The following is a 26,569-nucleotide window of genomic DNA, read 5'->3' on the forward strand; positions in this document are numbered from 1 at the left end:
AACTTAGCACTTAAGTCACTGGAAGATAAACCCTTTTGGGAAAAAAAAACTGTGAAATACCTTGAAATGGACAAAAAAGAAATTACTAAGTGCCTTGTCAAGTCCTCTTGGGGTTACCTCTGTTTTTTCATTATCTTTAAATTATCTGAAAATCCTGCAAATTATAAAAACATAGATAATGCAAACTATTCTTGTCCATAGAAATATAAATTGGTTGTGTCCAGGGAATGTAATCTTTGTCCTGGACAGACCCAAATTCATTTCAGCATTTCTTATTGCTTATTTTTAGTGATACTTTAAATTCTTCCTTCAGCTCATTGTATATGTTAATAATTCCCTATGTAATTGGTAAGTTAAATAAAATCTTTGGCACATGATCATGTTATATCTGTACGGAATTCATGATTTTTCTTTTTAAAAACAATTATCCTTTAATACTTTAATGGACAAGACAGTAGAATAGTAGGAAAAATGCTAAGTACTTTGGATTAAAATAACTCTGGGCAGTTATGGAATCCTTCTTAACCTCAATAAACAGGGAATAGAAAGTCATTTTGTTTTCAGGGTAGATCTGTACATAGAGTATCAAACCACAAAACTCAGGACTTTTTTTGAGGATCAAATACAGATATTAAAGTAAAAGTGCTTCTTTACTAGCCTCTGTGAGTTTTAGTCCCCTTCCTGCTACATTAAAGATACTATTACCCATCAAGAGGGTTGTTGTGAGGACTAAGATAATACACATAAAGAACTTAGCCCAATATTTGGCACCAAGCAGGGGCTCAAACTGTTAGTCACCTTCACTTTCATAAAGGGCCAGATGACTAAATCTTGAAAATATTACATTTCATATACATGCACACAATAAAGCTAAAATACATCTTGGTCAGAAGAACACCAACTTTGAAAAGTGTATCAAAGATATTAACACAAATAGCTTTTTAAAGAAAAATAGCTAAAACATGTTTAACACTGTGTGCCAACCTCTGTGCTAAGAGTTTTACAAGTATTTTCTCTAGTGATCTTCTCACAACCACCTTATAAGGTAGCTTCTCATAAGTACTTTAATGAGTGCCACAAATATGGAATGTAGTTTCAATACCTCAGTTTACACTCTGAAAAGTGAGGCATGTTTTTTGTCACTGAAAAGTTGCATTATAGTATTTGAAAGTGTCATGTAAAAATTACCCCATCCACTGAGCCAATGGCTCATTAACTTAGTTTCAACTTGAATGAGGGAATTTTGGTGGGTGCCATCTTCCCCAAATTGGGCTTTCCTTGGAATCAATTCTGATGATTCTTGACAGTTGGCATTTTTGAGTGCCTCTACGTTTGAACTTTTGCTCCTTGCTACTAATAGCATATTTATTTTAATTCTGAACACTGCTACTTCTTCTGGGTTTAATATTTGGGGGATGCCTGCACAGTTGGACATTCAGCTTTCACTGAAGCAGAAGCACGAAGCTCAGAGACTGCCCCAATGCTTAAAGCATTGCCTTTATCCATGCAAGCCTCTCAGAGTGCCTGAACCTTTGACAGCGCATGGCACAGCTGCCATCTGGTGGGCAAAACACAGTAATTTCATCACTCTACCTTGGAACCACAGACTCTGAATTCCTGAGTAAGGGATGCTACACTTGCATACTCAGCCCTTCAGGTACTCCATCTCTAAAGCAAAAGCTAGGTCTCTATAATATTCTTAAATTTCCTCTCAAGTTTCACTTACTCTTCTAAATTTCACAGTGTGACAAGATTTTTTAAATATAAATCTTGTAAAAATAAAAACATGCTTTGAATGTTTAAAAGAAAAAATCATCTTTACAGACATTTTAAGGATGAGTAAAATACCGCTTTCATAAAATATAAAAAAAAACCTAAAAAAATATAAAAAACTGAGTTCTGTCCTTCAGCATATTTGCACATCCTTCTATATGTGTGGATCTGAAATTAGTTAAGAGTTAAGAAAAACTAAATGCCTTCAAAAGCACTTCTTACCCATTTAACACACATTTATTAGGTACTTACCATGTCCCAAGTATGAAGCTAGCTCTGTGAATAAGATGTGGCCTAAGATCTCAGAATTCAATGTATGTGAACATGTTCATTTTAAAGAAGAAGTATGTTACACAGTCATGCATTACTAATTCATGGTTGTCACTCCAGCTTCTCCCAATTATTATGCACCAAGGACACTGTTTGGTGTAATATTATTGCCAAAAACTACATACTGCATGCCATATTTCTTGAAATCTCCTGGTTTTTATAAGTGATTTCCTCAATCTTCTTGGGTATATCTGTATTTTACACCTTCCAAATTAAAAAGAAAAATTCTTTCCTTGTCTCACTGCACTAGCAAATGAGTGCTAATCTTTAAAAAAATATCTTATCCCTGGCCAGGCACGGTGGCTCACACCTGTAATCCCAGCACTTTGGGAGGCCGAGGTGGGTGGATCACCTGAGGTCAGGAGTTCAAGACCAGCCTAACCAACATGGAGAAACCCCATCGCTACTAAAAATACAAAAATTAGCCAGGTGTGGTGGTGCATGCCTATAATCCCAGCTACTTGGGAGGCTGAGGCAGGAGAATCACTTGAACCCAGGAGGCGGGGGTTGCAGTGAGCCGAGATCACACCATTGCACTCCAACCGGGCAACAAGAGAGAAAGTCCGTCTCAAAAAAAAAAATCTTACCCCTTCTTCCTCACATGAAAACAATGGCAAAAATGTAGTAAGCCCAGTGCAGTGGCATGTACCTGTAGTCCCACCTACTTGAGAAGCTGAGGATGGAGGATCATTTGAACCCAGGAGTTCAAGATGAGACTGGGAAACATAGTGAGTATCAGCCTTAAAAAAAAAAAAAAAAAAAAATCTGGGGGAGTAATAAAGCCACATTCACAGTGCCTTTATGAGGAAGAATTACACACAAAAACCCTGCAGGTGTACCATAGTCCCTGGTACACAGTAGGCACAAAATTAATGTAAATTATTTTCTCCTTTCTATTTTTTCTCCAAAACTTTGTGCTCTTTCATTCACTACAATTTCTCATTGCTTACTACAGAAACTTACATAACATTATAACTTCCATATTTTCATTAAAAGAAAGCATCACTTAATTTTTTAAAAAGCATACTCTATGTAGAAGTAGTCTCCAGCTGATGAAGTAGCAATTCATAATTTTTATGAATTTATGACTCATGCTGAACTGACACCAACATTATTCTTGATGTAATTAATTTAGCTACCTTTGTTCCTCAATGCCAAATTTATGTTATTTTAGCATCTCCATGTGTGGCCCCAAAAATACTGACCATTCTAATTTGAGTCAGTTGTAGACAAGAGGCATAGATTTCCAAGATTTCTAAGACTTGTTTCTATACCATCATATAGTAATGGAGCAGAAGGAATCTTAAAAGCTTTCCTGGTTAACTCCTGGGAAATATACCACAGTTATTCAAACCAATTGATACTTGATAGTCTAGTCTATTAGAAAAACAGTAAATCCTGTCCCATGGAAATGCTTGCAATTTCACTGGATATTCTGAGGAACTGGACTCAACACATTTGGCACAAGAAACTATGAGACTGTTGTGGACATCTTATAATTACACCTTTTATCAAATCAGTAGTTAAAAAGAGTAAGTGAAGTACTTTGAGGTTATGTCTATTCAATTTATTCACCAATACATTCAATATACATTTTATACCAAGCTAACATCATTTTTTAAAAAGGATATAGTTCTTGTCCTTAGCACATTTTGATGCCATGAGCAAAAAAATCATAGATACCAAAAAAAAAAAAAAAGTAAGTTCAGAACAAAACCGATAGAAACTTCCAAAATAAGAGAACCTGAGTCTGTAGTTGTTGGAAAAACAAAGAACAGAGAAATTATGAAAGTCAAACTGGTTATCCAAAGTAAGGTTTTCCAGGGTAAGTTCATTTTGAAGAAGTGGGAAATTCTTAGAGGTTATCTAGTCCGTATTTGTCACATGTGCTTCATCTCATTATGGGAAAAAATGAATTGACAAAGAATGTGCTGATATTGAAATTATAAATCTTCTTGTTCTCTACTGCTTTCAAGATCAGTTAAATTTAATATGTCTTCCTCTTCCCAAATGAAAAGATTTTCACCCTCAAACATACAAAGTTCTTCTAAAGTATTTCTGTTGCTAATATTTAAGGAGGTCTCAACTTGGCAAATATCTAAGAGGCAAGCTTGACCAAGCATTTCAAAGAAGTAATGACAGTTGGTATTTTCTCTTACTATTTGGTTGAGATTTGTTCTTGAGCCCTGGAATCCGTTATTTAATAAGTTGTTATTCTCATCGACTGCTTTAAACATTTCATTTGTCTGACTGCTGAGGTCTTGTGTATCTGAATTCATATTACTCACAACTAACAATGATGTGTGCAAGAAATTCATACAAAGCCTTTCCTTCAAATCTGGTTGGAATTTCTTTAAATTACCTTCTTCCTCTAACTCCAAAAAGTTAATTCTTTTTTGTTTTCTTCTTTTACCCATCAAGTCGAATGTGTTATTGAAATAAAACTGATCAAATATATCACCAATGGCATTATCAATATGATTTTGTCTCATACTTGCTTTACTGTTCTCTTCCCTGAACACTTTTTTGTCTGTCTGAAGTAAATATGGGTGTATTTTCATCCATAAATAAAAACCCAAGAAATTTTCAATATCAGATTCTTTGCGATATGCAAATCCTCGGTCTTCCTCATTCACTGGTTGGATAATAACAGTTAGTATTGGGCAATGTTGACCACAAAGAGCATACAGTTTATCCAAAGAGTCAGCTTCCTGAAGTGTATCATGAATCATATTACTGCCAGGCAATGGTTGGTTTTTAATAGCATCGTCAGAGACAGGGTAGACTTTGTTACTAGCAGACGTAAAAGAATGAGTGACAGATGTGCATACTCTTTCTGACTGATGATTATTACCCTTCTCCTCTGTATGGTGATTTGCTATTCTTTCCTTGGCACAGGTTTCATTGTGAACATCCTCATGAAAAGGTTCTGAGTCACTACCATGAGGCATGTTAAAGTAATTGCATTTTAGTTCAAGGGGTTGAGTTAGTTCCTCAAGTTCTGAAGAGGAGAGTTCATCCATGACTGGGACTGGTGCCAAATTACCAAAATGTGAATATGGTACCTCACTGCTGTTATTATCAAGCAGGGTGTCCACTGATGTGGTGTCTGCATTGCCACACATGCCAGGATTTTCAGATGACATCCTTAGCAAATGATTTTCTTTCAGAAGCCATTTGCCTTTGTCAATCAGTACTCCTTCCTCTATGTCTGTGAGGATTCTGCTATGATCATTTTGTTTTGTATCAGGTTCTACAATGTCACCCCCATAATAATCGTTCCTCACACCATTAACATCACACTTATCTTGTCTTTCCTCCTGGAATTCCTGCAACATAGGTGAACTAGTAGATACCTGTTCAGAAGAGCCAAATGACTGCCCTTCAGAATCATAAAGACTTGCTTTCCTGGAACACTGAAATTCCACAGAATTATAAGGACAAACCTGAGATTTGCGGGTAGACCCAGGAAAAAAAGATGGCTTGATAATATCTGCTTTACCGTAAAGTTTTTCTATAGCCCTTTTAACAAATCCTATGTTGTATTCTTTCTCTTGGGCAAGTTCGCCACTGTCATTGGGATCATCACTGGATGTTTTATATGGCTGCTCACTGTCACTGTCTGGTCGATAGTCTGACCAATCAGAAGTCACTGGACTTCTGATGCATTTTTTTAAATCAGGAGAGGATTCTGAATAACTTCCAGCTTCCATACTTTTCACCATCATTTTTACCATCTTAGTTTCTCCTTCATTAGTCTCCTTTTCACTATTTTGCTTAGAATCATAGCAAAAAACTAAAGATGGTGGTGTTGCCAGCCTTTTACTGATTATTTCATAAATTATACCATTCCTTCTTTTTTCTTCCATAACATTCTTACCAGAGATGTCTATCAATTCTAAAGTTTTACTAGCCTCTAACTCTTCTTGGATTAATTCTTCAGTGGCTTGCTCTCCTCCATTTACCACTGTATTAAAGATATCACTGTCCTGGTTTTCTAATTCTTCAAAAGATTCCAATTCTGAAATGTTTCTTTCACTTGATGTCATGCTGTTGGTTATTGAGCCTGGTTCTTCAGAAGTCCTTGGTTCTTCCATATCAAAGGAAGTATATGCATTTTCATCCTGAAACTTCTTTAGTGAACAATTTTTAAAATCATCTAGAGAACTATGTTTCTTATCAAGTTCTGCTTCTTTTTCACTTAGGCAAAGTCCACAGGAGCTTAAATTACTGACATTTTGATGTGACACCAATGTATTAAAGCCATTTTTATATTCAGGGTCTGTCAAAATATTTAGATCTTTCTGAATGTCATCACCTCTTTCTAACTCTTCAGTTGATTCCAAGTTATCAGTATATGTGTTTTCTTTGGAGTTGAAAAAGTCAATGGTATTGCAGACACTGACAGGAACGTAGGTCTCAACAGTTGGGCAAGCTCCCTCATAGATATGGTTCTCCTTTTGAGCACAAGCCTTGTTGGAAAACACAGTATCAGTAACTGAACAGACCTCTCCTAGGAAACAAGCCTTATTCATAGAAGTCTGAGCCACACCATAACCATCACTAGGAAAATGAGTGTCACTGGGGTTACATGTCTCTTTTGGAGGATAAGTCTTATTTACAGTCCACGTCTCACATGGAGAGCAAGTCACTTCCAAAACACAGACTTCAGGGGCACATGCCTCACTGGCAGAGCAGTCTCCATCCAAAGAGGAGATTCTTTGTGTTCTTTCATTTTCACTGCACTTAGGAACACTCTGAATGCTGACTGTGGAACAATTTGCAGAAAGATCTAGTGGAACCACGTCTTGTTCTTTCTCACTGAGTCCAAAGTAGCTTGTAGTTGACTCCACTAAATTAGCAACAGCAGCTTTCAAGTCATCAGCTTCCTCTGTGATGGCTATGCGCTTTAGAATCTCCAGTAACGCAAGTGTTTCTGAAGACTTGTTGATAGTCTTGTGAGCATCAACTTGACAGAAGCTATTCATACTTCCCTTTAGATTTAGCACCAAGAGCCAAGCAAGAAGGAGATTAGTGGATGAATTGCATATTGCAGAATGAAAGGGAACATTTGCAAGTGAACCTGGCATTTGAACAACTCCATTCTGAGTCTTGGGAATACCAGGAACTGAAGCTTGCAATTGGTGAAGCATCAGGACTGGTAAGAGGTCTTTTGGAGTTTCCTCTTCTATAGGATCTACTTGAATGGCAGCCTCTACACTTTGCCTTTTTCTAGCTAGGTTTATTTCCTGGTAAACAAGTTTTTTCTCTGGTCCTGATTTTTCAGCAGCTATATGACGTTTAGTATTACGATCATTAATAGCTGACTGTGACAAAGTACAATGTTCATGCAGGGAAACCAAATAAGCATCATTCAGAGATCCAACCTGTGTCTCATGGAGATCTTCTTCACCAGTATCACTGGCAATAAAAGACTTATCTCCCTCTTTACATAGATTATCTCCTGTCAAACTGGCAATTTTAGTTATGTGCTTATTACTTTCCATAACAAAATTATTTATTTTTCCAGAACTTTTATGGGGATCATTCCCTGGAAAACTATTATTGTTACAATTTACCACACTCATTTCATTTCTACATACTGGAGCTGATTTTATAGGCTTTAAAGTTGGATATGGATTTATGTTCTGCAACCAACTCTGTATATAATTTTGAACTGAATGATGAGCAATATCCTCAGGAAAATCAGGTTTTTTCAAAGAAGCTAAGGAATTTGCCCTGGTTGTAGCATGTTGTTTACTTACAACAGCACTTGCTTTCAATTTATCCCCTTTTTGTTTTTTCTGGCTTCTTAAAGTTATGCGTGAATCAGTAACTAAACTCTTCTTTGCCATTCCTCTCAAATAACCAGATGCCACTTCTGCTTGAGATTGTGGTGCATAAAAATATTTGGGTTTTTGCTCAAGGATGTTAAATACATGAAATAAACTTTTATTTTCAAAAGTACTTTTGCAATATTTGGATTCATTGTGAGGAAACACTTTATCTCCTTGACAGATTTCTCTTTTTTTAGGTGCTCCCAAGCTTACTTTCTTTAGTGATTTAGATTTTCTTTTGGTTAAAAGTCCTTGAACCTTGGAATTTTGAGTAGTATTTAATTTATTTCTGTGGAAATTCTTCGAAATCGTGGAATTGAGATTACTTTTGGAACAAAAAGTATTTGATTCAATTACAGTATCACTTGTCTGGAGGTCTTCCTCACAAAGTATCCCTCCTTTAAGGGGACTATCTGAATCTTGCAACATCATTTCCTTTCTAATTCTACCTCTTGTGTTTATTCTCTCATTCTTATTAAGAATTCCTTTGGTTGCAAGCTGTCCATCTTGATATCTGGAATTTGTTGCTTGCTGTAGAGATTTTTTCTTCTTTTTGCTGGCAACAGATGACAAAATCTTCTTTTCATTTTTTGGAAGTTTTGTTAAACCACACTGAGCAAATTCATTAATTAGTCTGTCAATTCTTGCAGTGACAGTAGAGGATGCTTCTGAAGCTGTAGCCTCAGAAATATTTTTGTCAGTTCCAGAGTTGGTACTTGAAAAGTGGGTTGCATCTGCTGAAATAGGGCTGAACCTATCATTGGTGTTATCATAAGCTTTGAAGTTCTTGATACCAGTTTTGTTGTCTGATACCATACTATCAACTACATCTTCCTCCACAATTGAGTTATTTGATATAGTCGACGGCAAACCATTATTATGGGACATCTCTAACATCTTCTGACTTGTAATTTCTATAACACCAGCACTTATTGCACTTGACTTAAGCAGTCTGTTTTCCTTTTTTCTTTCTAACAATGACTCCTCCATTTGATCATTGTTATTGATCTGAACAAGTACTGGTTTGTTAGATACTGCTGACATTTTACTGCAAGAATGTGTAAACATATGATACTCAGACTTGTTTTCTCCACTTTCCCTTTCTTCACTATAGGAAAACTGTCCAATCATTTTCTCTTGAACCTCAGTTTCAGATACTAAGGTCACACTGCCTATCACAGATTTCTTTTGTCTCACTCTTCTTAGTCCAGGTGTAGGGGGCCTATAAAAACGATGCTTTGCTTGATCCTGAGTTCCCTGGGTGATATCTGTGTCCACAGTAGCATTCTCCCAACTAGCAGAACTGCAAGTTTCAGCCTCTTCATCTGTCGTTTGAATGTTTATCTCCTCTGGTAAACTGCCTTCTTGATTACTGCTTCGCTCCATAGGTGACACATCTGCAGAGAATGAACATGCTGCAAGCTTTAAACCAGATGATCGACTTTCTGTTCTTCCTGGAAAACTCATCTCACTCTTTTCATCATTATTAGAAGGACTAGTTTTACTAACAGTAGTTGTCCATTTTATGGTTTCTTCCTCTTTTATTCTGAATCGAACTTTCATCTCAACTGTCATAGTGCCATCTTGATTAAAAATAATTGATTTCTCAATATCATCTTCAGAAGGATATATTGGTAAATTCTGAGAATCACTCTTTTCTAAGGCCAAGTAATTTTCAGGAACAAAAGAATAGTCTAAGTAGCAATCATTATTATGTGTTTTCTCAGAAGAAACAGAATAAATCTGGGACCTTGAGCTTGAAGACATATGTGTGCTTACTTTAAAGATTTTAAGAGTAAAAGGTGCCCACATCAAAATATAATACGGAAGGCAGAGAAGTTAAAAATATCCAAAGGAAGAGGCAGCAAAGAAAAAAAGAGAAAAAGGGAAATAATTAGTATGAAAAGTAGCATATTTTCTGTATTTCATAGTAAAATGATACGTTTCTGAGCTCTATGTATTTTCTTTTTTTTTTTTTTTTCCCCCCCCGAGATGGAGTCTCACTCTGTTACCAGGCTGGAGTGCAGTGGTGCGATCTGGGCTCACTGCAACCACTGCCTCCAGGGTTCAAGCGATTCTCCTGCTTCAGCCTCCCAAATAGGTGGGACTACAGGCCCACATTACCATGCCCAGCTAATTATTTTGTATTTTTAGTAAAGACGGAGTTTCACCATGTTGGCCAGGATGGTCTCAATCTCCTGACCTCATGATCCGCCTAATCCCAAAGTGCTGGGATTATAGGTGTGAGCCACCACACTCAGCCTATGTATTTTCCCAATAGTTATTTGAGAAAACCTACTGTAATAGTGGTACATTTCTTCAAACCACTCTTTAGAAGAGATCTCTAATTCTACTTCAACTTAAATGAGGAGATTCAGAGAATTTTAACAAGTTTAACAAGTTTAAAAAATGTATAAAGTAAAAACTGCTAAGAATTCTACCAAAGATAAAAGTTTGCGGGTTTTCATTTCGTTGTTCTGTTTACCAATACTGAAACTAGAGTCCAACCAAGTACTGCTTACCTATTCAAACAAGGCAAGCAACAATTTATGCTGGTATTCATCTTTCTACCTACAAATATCAAAAGAGGTATCCATAGCTTTATGAAAGCAGAAACATTTTTATAATTAAGACTTAATCAAGTACTAATTATTAATTTAGCATGCACTTTGTATAATTGTTGCAACTGACTTAATACAGGGCACAAGAGAGAACAGAGCTAGACATAAGTCCAGATGTCAGTTATCTTTTTAACGTGTGTCTTCAGCATTAACCTTGGCACTCTTGCTTCTTAAATTCAATCAAAATGCCTGGGCCGGGCGCAATGGCTCACACCTGTAATCCCAGCACTTTGGGAGGCTGAGGCGGGTGATCACTTGAGCCATCATAACAGCCTGGGTAACACAGCACGACCCCATCTCAAAAAGAAAAAAAAAAATTCCTGTTAGCAAATCTATATAGATTTGCACATACTTGCCATCAGGTAAGCCCCTTTAATGTTGCAGAGTATAAACCTGGAAATATTTTTTCTTATTTTTGATATGCTTTTACTTAAATTGTAAATCAAAGTGTCTCAAATTTTTGAAGTAAAATTTAACAAAGCCCTCAGATTCCCTGCAGTCATCAAAAACCATACTCGGCAACCTGTATCAGACATAATAAAATCATTTTAGTAAAATGACAAACGTGAAATAGCACTATCATATTTATAACATATATGTGGCAACCTAATGCTTACAAAATAGAAGCATTAATAATTATCTACTGAATATATCCATGAAATCATTAAACAACGATGGATTAGTTTCACCCACGTTAGCAGTAAGTAGAGATATTAATACTATTTAAAATACATATTATCCAAGTCTAAAGAGAATAAAAACTTAAATTTAAGTATAAAAAACAATCAGTACTCTAGCAAAGAGCTTGTTTTCCCTGGAAATATAAGTACAATGAATAATGAGAATAGCCATGCTGTACAGGCAATTTACAGCTTATCCCACATCCCTGGGCCTGAAGAGGCCCTCTTCCTCCCCTATCCAAAGGATAATGCTACACAGTAGAATCTAAGGAATTATCAACCTACATTATCGTTAACCAGCATGAATTGGTTGCATGAACCTTTTTTAATAAATAAAATGTGGGTCTAAGAACGTGTAATTTTTATAGCAATAACATCAAAAGGCAGAGCACATAGCATAGATTTGAAAAACTACAGTCATTCTGCTAACCTGCTGAGGTCAGCTATGTATGCTGCATGGTACTATTTAGAGAAAACTCTGCAACAACCAGAGAAGAGACTTACACAGATTCCACTCTAAAGCAAGAAATGCTGGCATTTTTATTTTTTAACTAGGTAGTTTATGCAAAAAAAGCACACATCATCAATTTAAACAGGCATATCATTGGTTTGGAAAAGTCTAAAAAACAGATAATCTCCATGATTCTTTCCAACTATAAATATAGCCAATTTCAGTTTAGAATGTTTTTCAATCCTCTCCTTTCGTTTCTGTGGTGAAAGAACTGGTCATTTAAGCATGGATTTTTGCTGTCGTTGAGGCAAAAAAAAATCTCTAGGGCTAAAAATATGGACTATATATTAATAAGTGACTTACTCTTTCTGCTTTCTGACTTTGCATTTCCCTTGGGGTACACACGCTGAGAGATCCCTGGTAATCTAGCAGGAAGCAAGTATTTTTGGATGTCATAATTTCCTGGTTTAAATGGCTCCCTTCCTGCTGCCACCACAGCTCCAGAGCTCAGGATCACTGCCTGGAGGCTGGGAACCTAAAAGAGACCAGAGTCATTATCCTGAGATGAGCACATTTTATACTAAGTGGTAATTTTATAACTTTGCTTGAATCAAATCAACAACCTCCTAGACTTGAAAGACATCATCACCGAGCATTTTCTTAGGCACCAATGGTGTATACAAAATAAGTAGAAATACCAAATGTCAAGGTTGGTAGGTGGGGGAGGTCAGTTACCTCCCAGCAGGGATCCCAGGAAAATGCTTCCTCTATGAAAATACTACTCTTTGCCACTCCCTTCCAAAAAATACTGTCAAGATTGGATTCCATGTGAAAACATTATATACCTTGGGGCTCAGGGAAGACAAAGGGGTGGGCAGCCTGAGGTAAAGATGAGATTCCAGTCAGATTCTGACAAAGGAACAAAGGCAGCATTGGGTGCACACACTCACATACACAGGCAGGGAGGAAGACTTCCTTCCCGGGGGCCACCCTTCACACCCCACACGAACCCAATTAGTAGGGTGCCCAAAATGAGCTCAGGCTCGAGGAGCCCCCTAGAACGCTCACCCTCCTTCCGTCCGTAGCATACAGCTTGACCACTGGGCGCTGCATGACCTCTGTCAGGTGCTGTAGAAATGCCTCGAAGCTCTGGGTGACCCTCCTGCTCAGAAGAACCGTGCGCCTCGTCTTCGGGTCGCCATTCCTGAAGACCACCAGGCTCCGTGGGGCGCGGGGCTTGCCGGGAGCAGCGACCGCGACGGGGTGGGGCGGTGCATGCGCGCTGATGGCCCGGCTGCTGAGCCAGGGCCGCGGGCGCCGACGGGCTTTGTCCAGGTCCACAGGCTGCACCTTCCTGCCGTGGGAGCATAGGTACGACTCGCCGTCCTCCAGCTCCTCCAGGCGCGTGATGCTGTGCCTGCCTCGAGGGGTGCTGATGTTCCTCACTCCAAAAGGTAGGGGTACCTTCCTGGACAAGTTATCCAGCAGAGCATCAAAGGACTTAAAGGAGCGAGGGTTGACCACCACCCTGACCCCACCAAATTGGGGGTCTCCGCTCTTGTAGAAACTGATCCGCTTGGCCACAACAGGATGAGTGAGACTCAAATGGCGAGGGGGTGGAACTTGATCTTCAGAAGAAGTAGGATGAATGATGGAAAAACCAGTAGAAGGAGTGTCACTCATTTTGGCTAAGACCTAGAGAAGAAAGAAAATTATCTCCAGAATCACAGCACCATAGCGAATACACGGTAACACTAATGCATGCTAAATATAGCTGCAGACATTCAGGATATTCCTAGAAGTTTATTCTTTCATTCGTTTATTCATTCATTATACCTACCAATTTTGAAAAACAATTTTAAGGGACTTATAATAAAAAGAGATAAACAGTTAAATAAGGATATTTATAATTTAAAAGTTAAAAACAACCTAAACACACTAATAAGGGCCGAGATAAATTATCACATATACACCCATGCAATGAAAAACTATACAACCATTAAACATGACCTTATAGATGTATCTTTTGGCATAGAAAGATGATCATGACATATTACTAAGTGAAAAAAATCAGTTTGCAGAACATTCTGTGCCATTGATTTAAATGTATATGTACAGTCACATTGCTTAACAATGAGGATAAGTTCTGAGAAATGCATTGTTAGGTGATTTCATCATTGTGTGAACATCATAGAGTGTACTTACACAAACAGATAGTATAGCCTACTACACACCCAGGCTTTATGGAATAACCTATTCCTCCTAGGCTATAAATCTGTACAGCATGTTACTGTTTGAATACCGTAGGGCATTGTAACACAGTGGTAATTTGTGTATCTAAACATATCTAAACATAGAAAACGTACACTCAAAATATGGTATTATAATCTTATGGGGCCACCATCACATAGGTAGTCCACCATTGACCAAAGTAGTGTTATGTGGCACATGACTGAGTTATATGAATTGGGGAAAAGTCCAGAAATATATACAAGCCAGTGTTGATGGTGGTTGTCTCTGGATTGCAGAACTCTGGAAAATATTCGTGTTTTTTTATACGTTGGTAAACTTTGTGAACCTTTAAAATTAGCAGGTATTATTGCACAATTTAAAAAACAAGAGAGACACAAATCGGAAACCATCCACTGAGAAAGGTAAGAGAGTTTTGCAATTCATCAGTTTAGTCCTTCATATCCTGACAATAAATAAACATGGGAGAAACAGGAAATGTTTTTAAAGTCCAAATTGTCTGGAGGAAAATGTACCTGACATTAAGTTCTAGGAGGAATGTATCACATAGAACCTTAAGTAAGAACCCTCTTAAGATACTATCAGATGTTTCTACTGCAGATTGGAGAAAATGCAGGCATATCATCTCACACACCACTTATCTTACTTTGGGAAACACTGCACTAAGCAAAAATGTTCTTTGAATAAATGGCAGCATTGCTATGGGCTGCTAAAACTAGTGCAGTCTGGTTACTGGTCCCACTAGTAGTTCTAAAGTTAAACCTTCAGAAGAGAATTCAAGAAGAGTAATATTCAGCAAAGCACCAAGGTTTTCCTTTTCCACTTCTCAGTGAAACTGGAGTTTGATTGACAAATGAGCAGCATTTGGAAGGATTTATCTGGTTCTGGCCTTGTTTTCATTTGTGGCTGTTTTCTATTGTTTGAAATTATTTTAATTATTAGTGTCTTTTGACACAGTAAGAAAGTCCTGCAGCCTTGAAGACAAATTGAACAAAATTAATGTGATTGGTAATACAGAGATGGAAAAAGGCATGTTTATCATTGTAAATCAGCTATAAATCCGGCCCAAATCATCCACTTAAATGTTTGCAAGCTGTTATCCAAGATTCTTCATATATCTCCAATCTGATTTGCAAATCTTATTTAAATGTAACTTAGAAAAAAACATTTGAAGATCAGCCTAGAAATTAGATGTCTTCCCTTCTTTCTTCCTCAGAGGTTTAAAGTAATTATAATACTTTAGACAAAAAAAGCAGCTGTAGCAGACATGTGCATCAGGAGCTGGGGAATCCAGCTTCGCAATGGAGTCAGCAAAACTGCAACCTTTTCTCATCCTCATCTGGTCAACTGTGGTCTGACCTTGAGCAGGCTGCTTAATCGCCATGGCCTCAGCAACTATAAGAAGGATGAGTTCCTTTGGTATTTAAATAAGACTTTAGGCCAGGTGTGGTGGCTCACGCGTGTAATCCCAGCACTTTGGGAGGCCAAGGCGGGTAGATCACCTGAGATCAGGAGTTCGAGACCAGCCTGGCCAACATGGTGAAACCTTGTCTCTACTAAAAATACAAAAATTAGCCGGGCGTGGTGGTGTGCGCTTGTAGTCCCAGCTACTCTACTCGGGAGGCAGAGGCAGGAGAATCGCTTGAACCCGGGAGGCGGAGGTTGCAGTGAGCTGAGATCGTACCACTGCACCCAGGCCTGGATAACACAGCGAGACTCCATTTCAAGAAATAAATAAATAAATAAATAAATAAATAAAAGACTTTAGAACTCTTTCCCTCCAATTACATTTTAGGTTGGTTTACTTATATGTTTATTTGAAAATATTGTACATGAATAATATTTGAGCCACATTTTTCACCTAATTTTGGAAAATGATATTTTTCTTGGTGTAGGTGCATCATGAGGCTCTTAATGTCACCTTTTAAATGCCTGAATCTCACTATTTGGAGAGCTATTAACCTGGTGACCACTTTGGGAACACATCTGTGTGAGCCAATATGCTAATGTCGGTTTTGGCCAAAGACAAAGGAGATTTTGTGCTGGGGCCAGGAGGGAAAACATGGAAGATAAGTACCATAGGAGCAAAGAGGCAGCTCCCATTGTCCACATCCCACTGCTACCCAGCCCTGAGCATTGGTTTTGAGCCCAGTGCATGAAGGGCAGGTGCTGAAGGTACCATGACCTGGGAAGATGCCAGGTCCCCAGCAATGGAGGAGCATTTGTAGAGAAGGTACATCCAACAGGGTGGTTGTCAGGCACCTTGTTGGGGATGCTGTAGTGAAAACAAAACAAAAATACAAGTTCGCATGATCTTCATAGTGTGTGAGAGAATCTCTGGGAACTCCTAGAAGTCACTGGGGGAACTTTTAGGTAGAGAGTTGAGATTCTGCATCCTTGTAGGTGAGTCTTAAGAGCCTATGATAAGGAGGGCCTTGTGTGTAAAACCCAGAACGTGATAAAGATTAGGTATTATCATTGAAAAAAGAGATTTGTGTTCATTGAGTGTACAACGTCATCATTTGGAAAGAGGGTACAAACCAAGTATTTCTGAAGAAAGTGAATCAGCCTTTGCCCTGTCTTAATAATGTGCATTTCCTACAGAGTCCATGGGAAGTTCACAGAGTAACTCAATAGCTCAACTGAAGAAGAGGAAGAATTGGGGTACCAAGAGAATATTAAGGAGGGATGTCTAATACAGCCTGAGGGATTGGCGGTAGGAGTGAGAAGAGAGGGCAATTTCCAGAGGAAAGCCTGTGTAAAGTTGAGATGCCAGAGGCAAAAAGTGGTAGAGATGCCCTACAGGAAGAAGGCAGAGGTGGTACAGCATTTACCTGGTGCACATGAGCAAGACTAGCAATGTGGTCATTAAGTCTTGACAATAGAGTGCCCACTTTTGTGAAACAGAGCTACCAGCCCTCCATAACTTTTTTGAGTTCTCCTATGTTAGCTGTGCTCCATTCTTAATCAGTTTTAAAAACTAATCAGAGACTGAGTGCAGTGGCTCACGCCTGTAATCCCAGCACTTTGGGAGGCCGAGGCAGGCAGATCACGAGGTCAGGAGATTGAGACCATCCTGGCTAGCACAGTGAAACCCCATCTCTACTAAAAAAAAAAAAAAAAAAATTAGCCAGGCGTGGTGACGGGCACCTTTAGTCCCAGCTACTTGGGAGGCTGAGGCAGGAGAATGGTGTGAACCCGGGAGGCGGAGCTTGCAGTGAGCCGAGATCACGCCACTGCACTTCAGCCTAGGTGACAAAGCGAGACTCCATCTCAAAAAAAAAAAAAAAAAAAAGAATCAGAATTTGCATAGAAATTTGTCAATGTATCTTTACATACATTTTCGATAATAAGTTTTATCTTATGCCCTCTAAATTTGGAATAAGGCAGTAATATACTTAAGGGCTACCTTGGGAACAAACAAACTGAGCAGCATAAAATGGTTTAATTCTCCCAGAAGTTTAGGCTGAAGAAGAAGTGGAGGTGGAAAGAGGTAACTGTAGAATCTTGAGGCCCTCCAGTTTCCTCACCAGTGACTTCCCTATGTGTAGCAAGGAAGCTGGTTTACAAAATCTCTTTGCCTTAAAATCCACTTCTAATGACATGACAGCTTGCTACCAATATCCTCTCTTCTTCTCTGCAGAGCCTCTTTATTGCCTAAAATTAGACAATGGAGCTATCATGCATACTTTCATTGCTCTTTAATATTAAGCAGATTTTTTAACACCCTTAGGCTCAACTGTGGCTAGGCTTATCTGTGGCATCATTAGTTTTAATCAAACCCCACTTAAATCAATCATTTACAGCTGTGCTGCTCAGAACTAAATAGTTGACCTCTACCAAGAGGGCCATGTCTTCACTCTCCCACTCACTTGACAAAATATGACAGATTTACATGCGTCATTTCACTAATTATATTTTAAGTTTAATTTTCTACCACATAGTGTGAATTCAGACAAGTCACAAATAATGAATTAGAAATAATGGAAAACTGAGAAATACAGAATGTACAGAATGTTCATTCTTTTAGCAATTCAGAGACTTGATGTTGCAAGAAAAATTAGTTTGTTTCAGATTTTCATAAGCCTAAGGGGTAGAGTTGAGAGAGGAGATTCAAAAAGGAAAATCACCAGTTATTCACTGTGGTAGTCACAGCATTGTTGAATTACAAGCAGCTGCCTTTTTCTTTAATGTATTGCCCAGATGTCTATAAGAAGTATATAATGCTTTTATTGTCAGAAACAAAGTAACCATTACTCATTTGAATAAACTAGAATCACTTGATTTCCTGATACTGAAGTTCCATTCTCCCTCAATATCAGCATATTGTGAAGGTTGCTGGCATATTTAGGTAAAAGATAATTGTTAATCACATTTATTCTTTTTCTAACAGTTAAAGACAGAACACAGATCTATAATCTAGGTATAACATGGAAAACAAAATACAACTAGCAAAACAGAATATTTTCAAAAGAAAGATTTCAAATAGTTTTGTACTTACCAGAACTTGGAACTTCCCTTATTAAGAAGAGAAAAAGATGTTTAAGTTGTTTAAATAGCTCAAATAAATGTCACTGGATATGTAACCTCATTTCGTGCAAAGAAACTAATGTCTTTGGATTTATTCTCAGTATGTCCAGCAAGAGATTGAGTACAGCCAATTAATTTAATCCACAGTGATGCTAATCACCAGACAGAGCTCACCCTAAGGAGACCACAGCCAGAAACAAACTAGTTCCTAGCATGCTCTGCAGTTCTGAAATCTTCCTCATGAAGGTTTCCCTTCTTTCTTTCTGGCCTAGTGTTATCCTCCAGAAAAAATACTTCACCAAAACACAAGCACTTCTCTCCCAGACAACTTTTAACCATCATTTATTTATGTTAACGGGAGAAAGTTGTTACTGTGCAGCTAAAAATGAAATTGTTTGACATTTTCTCATTCTGATAAGTTTCTAAGTCAGTACTTGTTCCTGGTAATCATTTAAAAAGAAAGAACTAGGCCTTTTGTTTTATTTAGATACTCTTGCTTATTACCTCATTAATGTAATTCTGAAATGACTTGAATGTACACAATTTGGTGACTCAATATAACACAGGACAAACAGCAGAAGCGGCACACGATGAAATGCTATGATTTTATGCTTCTGCATACCCAGCACGCTTCCACTGCTTCGCTTACTCATACTGGGGTTTGAACATGTTTCAGGACTTTGTCACACATAAAGTCCCCAGATGGCACCTGATCCTTCTAATGACTACCTATGGTCTAATCGGACTTGAAGATGCTTCACCTAATCGGGTTTCCTACTGGGCTTCCTGCCTCAGTTCTGAACAACAAAAACAAGGTAAGGGGTCCTCTGAGGAAACAGGACCAGGTTCAAGCATGTGCACCACAATGTTGTCTCCACGCCAATCACAAAAGGAGAAAGATCATGAAACTGCACACTTTGCCTCATAAATACTGACTTTGTTACAGGTCACCTACAAGAGAGAAATGGAGAGAGGAGTGGGAGGAATGGGGAGAAAGAGAAAGAGCGAGGTGTAGATAAGAGAAACAGTAGTGTCTAGCTTTGATACAAACCTCCATTTATAATTATCACTGTCTACATAAAGACATGGCTATTAAATCAGTAAGTAAATTGTGTTTACAGTGTAGCAATAGGCATGAATTGTATCATTACCAGCTCTAAATTGAAGTACAAATTCAAAAAGTTTGGGGTCAGATGTGATCTGCCCTTAAATAGCTAACGACTAACGCAGCATTTCTCTTGATTTTATCTTTAATTCTATAATCTATGTCTGATAAACAATTCACATTGATCAGTTCTATTTTGACATGGAAATAATTTCAATTAAAGGGATTCTTTTGGGGCACTTTTAGGAAAGGTAACATTTCTTACATATAAGACAGCACAAAATGGGCTCTCCTTTTCTGACCATCTCCCATAGTATACTTTCCACTCCCACAACTCCAGTTGAGGACAGAGAACAGGTACCCCTGTTATCTGATTGAGCCACCATACCCTCTCCCTGGTATCACTTGTCTCTGGCACATGTCAATGTGTATCTAAACCATGGCTTCCCAGGCTTGAAGGTGCGCATGAATTTCCTGGGATCTTGCTGCAGTGGTTGACTCAGTAGGCCTGGGGTAGGGTCTGAGAGTCTGCATTTCTAATAAGCTGATGCTGATGCTTCTGGCCCTGGCTCACCTTTGATTAGTGAGTCTAAGGAATGCCAAAAGCCTCATTGGCAGAGTTCATATCAGGCTTCTTCCCTGAGAATGCCTTCAATTGCCATGGCCTCTGAGACTACCTGTATGTCATGTCTGAGCTCTGTTAAGTTCTGTCTGGTCACCGCTGTTAGAGTGGCCAGATGACAGGAGTGGTGTTAAGCATACATTCTCAGCATACCACTGAGTCAGACCTCAGTTCAAATCCTGCCTCTTCCACTTTGCTATGTGAATCTGCAGCCATGTACTTAATTCCTCTGTCTACTTCCCTAGCCATAAAATGTGGAAAAATACCTGCTTTATAGGCTCATTGTGAAGGTTAAGTAAGAGAATATATATCATGTGTTTGACACAGTGCCTGGATGTCATAACAAGTGTTCAATAAATGGAAATTATTATTTTTGCCATGTTTATCTTCTTTTAACACACTTCCATGATCCTCACAGCATTTAGTAAAATGACTTCATGCCCTAGCACGCCACACAAATTGTGATCTGACTTCAGCTTACTTTTCCAATTTCATTTTGATCTATATGTCTTACTCTGTAGTTTGGATTATTTGAAGTTTTTTAAATGTGGCTCTGGATTTTTGCATATATTGTTTATCTTACTTGGAATGCCTCCTCATAACCCTAACACCCTGCCTTTCATTGCCGTACATTTCTATCCCTTCCTTCAATACTCAGTTCATCTCAGAAACCTTTCTTGAACCCCTGCCTTCCCACTACATCAACATGCTGAATGAAGTAAGTACCCTCCCATGTGCCCCCTTATCTATCTGTATAAATATACTCTCTAGCACATTTCATACTGCACAAACAACTGATACATTAAGCACCAGAAGAGTAACTTCTTTATCATCTCTGAATTTCCAGAAACAGCTCAATACCTTATATATATTGGGCACTCAATAAATACCTATTAAAGGAATGATCCTCTTCCTGCCTTAGTACAGAATTGTTGTAGAGGTATATATGCCTGAAGAATGCTGTCTCATTGCAACTGCTAGAATTTACCTTTTCAGGCAGGCCCAAGGAACCCAGGACAGAGATCAGACTATATCAGTAAGCATAATAATTTTGTATAGCTGGTAAGGAATATGGCCTTCATCCTTTGTCATCCAAGCCACATAGAATTCTGTGTATGGTCCATCCTGATGAAGTTAAATTATTGGATATTGAACCTAAGTGATCTCTACCTTAAAAATCCATTCCCTATATTACAGATCTCCTGGACTGTGGAATTGGCACCTCCCTTTAGATGTGGAGTTTTTTACACAGCCTTCCTTCTTTACTCATTTGTTCATTTGTTCAACAGATAATTAATGCATACTCACTGTGTATTAGACACACATAGCAACGAACACGACAGAAAAATTCCTTATCTTCATGGAGTCACATTATCCTGCAGAAACAAACTATTAAAAAAAATAAGCAAATCTACAGTATGTTAGATCATACAAAATGCCGTGGAGAAAAGTGAGGTAAAGTAGGAGTGGCAGTGGTAGAGGTCAGGGAAGACCTCACTGAGAAGTGACATGTGAGAAGAAATCTAAAAGTAGTCAGGGGAAATGGTGTTCAGATATTTGACAGAAGCGTGCTCCTGGCAGAGAGAGTAAGTACAAAGGTTTGTGGGAAGTATTTGAAGTATTTGAGAAATCATAAGAAGATCACTGTGGCTAAAATAGCAGGGCACCAAATTATACAGGGTCTGTAGCCCTTGGTAAATACTTTGGCTTTAACTTTAAGTGAGATGAGAAACCAAAGAAGGATTTTGAGAAGAGAAATAATGATCTCACACTTCAAAGGATTACTTTGGCAATGATGTTAAAAATACAGGTAAATCCAAGGGAAGATGGCAGAGTAGGAAGTGCCAGGAATTCATCTCCCCACTTGGATAAAAATTGTACTAGCAGAAACTGAAATTAATATTTTGGAACTCTGAAGTATATTTGAATGCTTGCAGCTTCCAGAGGAAGGCTTCGCTGGTAAATTATAATTAATTTCTGTTTATTTCAGCCATTAGTGCTATAGTGACTACTCATTCCTCATCCCCCAGCCCCATGGCAGGCAGCTGTAGGGACGGCAGCCTGCATTCCTGCTGCAGTTTGCAGGTTCCAGAGTGAGAAATAAGAACCCCCTTCTCCAAATACTAAATTTCTGTGTTCTGGCTGCTGATGTCTGCTTCTGATTACAAAGGTGCATACAGAGGTAGGCATTGTTGCAACTCTCAGTAGCAGAAGTGGCTTCCAGGGGATTTAAAGATATGACACCTGGGACTTTCTTCTTCTTTTTAAATAATCTTCCCCCTTTTGGGAACTAGGCACTTAAAGATGAGATATTCAAAAGCAACTACATATACAGGGGAATTTAGAAAGTCATCTCATATGCCCAGGGAAAAACATATACTCAGAAAAGACCTGAAGACCATAAGCTTCTACTGTAGGCTGATCCTTGGCAAAGAGAAACCATACAAATAAATTTTAAAAAGAAAGAATGAATGAATGAAAGGGAGGGAGGGAGGGAGGAAACAAACCAACAAACCATGGAGAAGGGAGATAATTAAATTTCCAGAGTTACCAAATTATTTGATTCAAATAGCGTTTTAAACAAAAAAAGTCACAATGCGCACACGTTAAAAAAGAGGAAAGTATATCCCATTAAAAGGAACAAAATAACAGAAAATGTCCCTGAGGAAGCCAGATGGCAGAATTACTAGACAAAGACTATAAAACAACTATCTTAAAGATGCTTAAAGAACTAAAGGAATACATGAACAAAAACAGGAACAAAAAGAGATGTATGAATAAAATGAGAATATTATTAGAGATAGGAAATATGGAAAGGAACCAAAAAGAAATTCTGGAGCAGAAAAGTACAAAACAGACATGAAAAATTCACAAGAGCAGTTCAAAAGCAGGTTTGAGCAGGCAAAAGAATCAGCATAACTTGAAAATAGGACAATTGAAAGTTTTGAATTTGATGACCAGAAAGAAAACTATTAAGGTGAACAGAATTTGAAGAACCTGGGGATATCATCAACTAGAGCAACATACACATTATGGGAGTTCCAGAAGGAGAAGAGAAAAGGGCAGAAATCTTTGAAGAAATAATGCCAAAATTTTCCCAAGCTGGATGAAAGACATGAATCTACAAATTCAAAAATTCAATGAACTACACGTAGGATGAACTAAAAGAGCCCTGCCCTGAAATACGTTAAAGCATCAAAAGGGAAGCAATTCATCAGATACAAGGGATCTTCAATATGATTATTAGCCAGTTTCTCATCAGAAACCTTGCAGGCTAGAAGGCACAGTATGATATATTCAAAGCGCTGAAGGGAAAATAAACTGCCAGCCAAGACTTCTATATCTGGCAAAACTGTCTTTTAAAAATGAGGGAGAAATTAAGACATTCCTTGATAGATAAAAACTCAGGAATTTTATTACCGGCAGACCTGCCCCGCAAGAAACGTTACAGGGAGTCCTTCAAGTTAAAACTAAAAGGCACTAGATTACTCAGACCAAGATAACTGCTGTGGAGGTGACAGCATTTGCAGATGTCTTAGTTATGGATTGGATATGGATTGGTTGTGGGGAATAAGAGCAATAAAACTGTCAAGGAAGACTAAGATTTTTGTCCAGTGCGTCTGGAATAATGGAGTTGCTAATTATTTGGATGGAGAGGACTTCAAAAGTACCAGTCAAGAGAGTGGGAGGTGATAGTGAATATCATCTTGAAAAGCATATTAGACATCCAAATAGAAATATCAAGTAGGCAGTATGCTGAAGGTTCTAAAGTATACTAAAGGCATTATACTAAAGGTTCAAGCTAAAGGTATAAATATGTGAATCATTGATATACTGATGGTGCTTAAAACTTGGATGAATCTGGATGAGAACTTCTAAGAAGTGAGTGTAAATAGAGAAGAGAATTGGTTCAAGATCAGATCCCAAGAGAGTCCAAAGATAACAGCCACAGAGATGGTGAGGAACCATCAGCAAACTCCAACAAAGGAGTTTATGAGGAAAAGGTGCATCAACAGAGTAGCATTCTGGAAGCCAAAGGAAAGAAGTATTTCAAAAGGAGGTAGTGATGAGCTGTGTCAAATGGTACTTATACATCAAGTAAGAGGAGGGCTGAGAAGTAAGCATGGGCTTTAGCAATGTGAAGTTTATCTGTAACCTCAAAACCTTTTTTGGGGGAACAGTATGGATAAAATCCTCACTGGGCATAGGCGCCAAAGAAAACTAGGAGAGGAATTGGAGACAGCATGTGGAGACAAATTTTTTGCTAGTTTTCTTTGTGTTAGTTTTTCTGTATTTAAAATCAGATACAGTTTGAGTTGTAGTATGTGTGTATGCTGATAGGAATGATAAGAGAAGATTTAATGCTGTGGGTAGGAACGGGGAGAATTCTTGGAGCCACATTCTTGAGTGCCTAACAGGGAGATGGGATATAATGCACAACAGAGGTGTATGTCTCAGCAAAGATTAAGGAGAAGGTCATCCCCAGTAGCAGAAAGACAGGCAGTGACACTGGTGGAGGTGACTTTCCCTTCTGACTGCTTCTCCGTCTCAGCGACCTGGGATGTGAGGTCATCCACTGAGGGTGTGAGTGAGGGGGAGGAGGTGTTACGAATCTAATGAGACAGATGAAGCTGTGAAATAGTCACCCAGTGGAATGAAAGGGAGACTGGAAGAGGAGGTATAGTAGGCTTGCGGGGAGCACTGAGAACCTGCTGTAGCTTGGCAACCATAAGTGTATTTAGTTTTATGATGTTTTCTCTTTTTTGTTGTTTTTCATTTTTGTTTTTTTGTTTTGTTTTGTTTTTGTTTATTTTTAAGACAAGGTGTTGCTCTGTCGCCCAGGCTGGAGTCCAGAGACAATCATGGCTCATTCCAGCCTCTACCTCCCAGGCTCAAGTGATGCTCCAGCCTAAACCTCCTGAATAGCTGGGACTGCAGGAATGTACCACCACACCCAGCTAATTTTTTTTTTTTTTAGAGACTGGGTCTCACTCTGTTTCCCTGACTGGTCTCGAACTCCTAGGCTCAAGCAATCCTCCTGCCTTGGCCTTCCACACAAATATAAAATGACACCAAGCAGCACCCAATGCAGGCTGGCCAGGAGACTGTTCTCTCCTGGCTCTTGCTACCCAGCATTGATCTGCTGTGATCTGATGGAATGGGACCATTTCCTGGTCTACACTTTGATTTTCCCTGACATCTATCCATCATAGCTTACTGCCTGTACACAGCCCTCCTGAATCTGGGTATCCCAAGCCCCATCTACTGGACTTTCCTCATGCCTTAGCATACCTATCTGCAACATAAAGTCCTCCAAAACCAAAGAATCTGATCTCTATCCACTGTCAGATCCTGTCCATGTGACTACAGATAAGACAGTCCCAGCCCCCGTCTTCATGGTGCTTAGAGGTAGAGGGAAGGCAAACTCAGCCCAAATACACTTTACTAACCAGAAGATTGTAGTGTGGAATATATATTTGAAAGGAAGAGAGAACAAGCAAAGATTTGAGTATACACAGACTATTGTCATTAGGATAGCAAATATATTTAAGACTTACTCTCTAATTTTCTTTTTTTTCCTTCAACTTTTAAGTTCAGAGATACATGTGCAGCATGTACATGTTTGTTATAGGTAAATGTGTGCCATGGTGGTTTGCTGCACATATCATCCATCACCTAGGAATTCTCTAATTTTCAGTAGATTCCTCTCTTCTTTTCTTATGTTGAACAAACATATGTAAGCCAACTTTTTTTTCATAGTCAGTATATGTGCAAAACCATCTCATGCTGTTCTTTCAGCCAAGTCATTTGGTTAGTCAGGAACAAATAACTGCCTTGACTGAAAACAGAGGGTAGAGAAGGCCCCTATATGCTTCCGTACATTGAACATTCCATCATGACCATGTCGTTTTTAAAGCTGCTTTGTTGATATATGATTTCCGTGCCATAAAATTAACCCATTTAAAGTGAATGATTCACTCTTGAACTCGGGAGGCAGAGGTTGCAGTGAACCGAGATTGCGCCACTGCACTCCAGCCTGGGCAACAGAGTGAGACTTCATCTCAAAAAAAAAAAAAAAAAGATGATTCAGTGATTTGTAGAATATTCAGAGTTGTTCCAAGATTACAATGATCTAAGTTTAGAACACCTCAGGAAGAAAGAAAGAAACTGTACCTATCCCACCACCCCCATACCAGCCCTAGGCAACCAGGAATCTACTTTCTGTCTTTATAGATTTGCCTGTTTTGAACATTTCATATAAATGGACTCATGCAACATGTAGTCTTTTATGGCTGGCTTCTTTCACTTAGCATAGTGTTTTAGAGATTCATCCATATGGTAGCATATATTGGTACTTTATTCCTTATCA

At 38.5% G+C, this 26,569-nt stretch overlaps 1 protein-coding gene across 2 annotated transcripts in view; it reads right to left on the reverse strand.

The window, feature by feature from the left end:
• Positions 1 to 3,655: 3,655 nt before the first annotated feature.
• RP1 (retinitis pigmentosa 1 (autosomal dominant)) overlaps positions 3,656 to 26,569 on the reverse strand; it is a 58,055-nt gene continuing 35,141 nt past the window's right edge. Inside the window, exons 1-4 of one of the 2 annotated variants that reach the window (XM_011998093.1) lie at positions 18,444 to 18,579; positions 12,761 to 13,387; positions 12,056 to 12,227; positions 3,656 to 9,718 (exon numbers count right to left, since the gene is read on the reverse strand). In XM_011998093.1, the coding sequence (XP_011853483.1) occupies positions 4,047 to 9,718; positions 12,056 to 12,227; positions 12,761 to 13,375 (6,459 nt within the window). In that variant the 5' untranslated portion in view covers positions 13,376 to 13,387; positions 18,444 to 18,579 and the 3' untranslated portion in view covers positions 3,656 to 4,046. Of the gene's footprint in view, positions 9,719 to 12,055; positions 12,228 to 12,760; positions 13,388 to 18,443; positions 18,580 to 26,569 lie in introns of those variants that run through there. The other variant, XM_011998094.1, reaches the window with a different exon arrangement.

The sequence above is a fragment of the Mandrillus leucophaeus genome, unplaced genomic scaffold (genome assembly GCF_000951045.1).
Source record: "Mandrillus leucophaeus isolate KB7577 unplaced genomic scaffold, Mleu.le_1.0 Scaffold556, whole genome shotgun sequence".
Lineage (NCBI taxonomy): Eukaryota > Metazoa > Chordata > Mammalia > Primates > Cercopithecidae > Mandrillus > Mandrillus leucophaeus.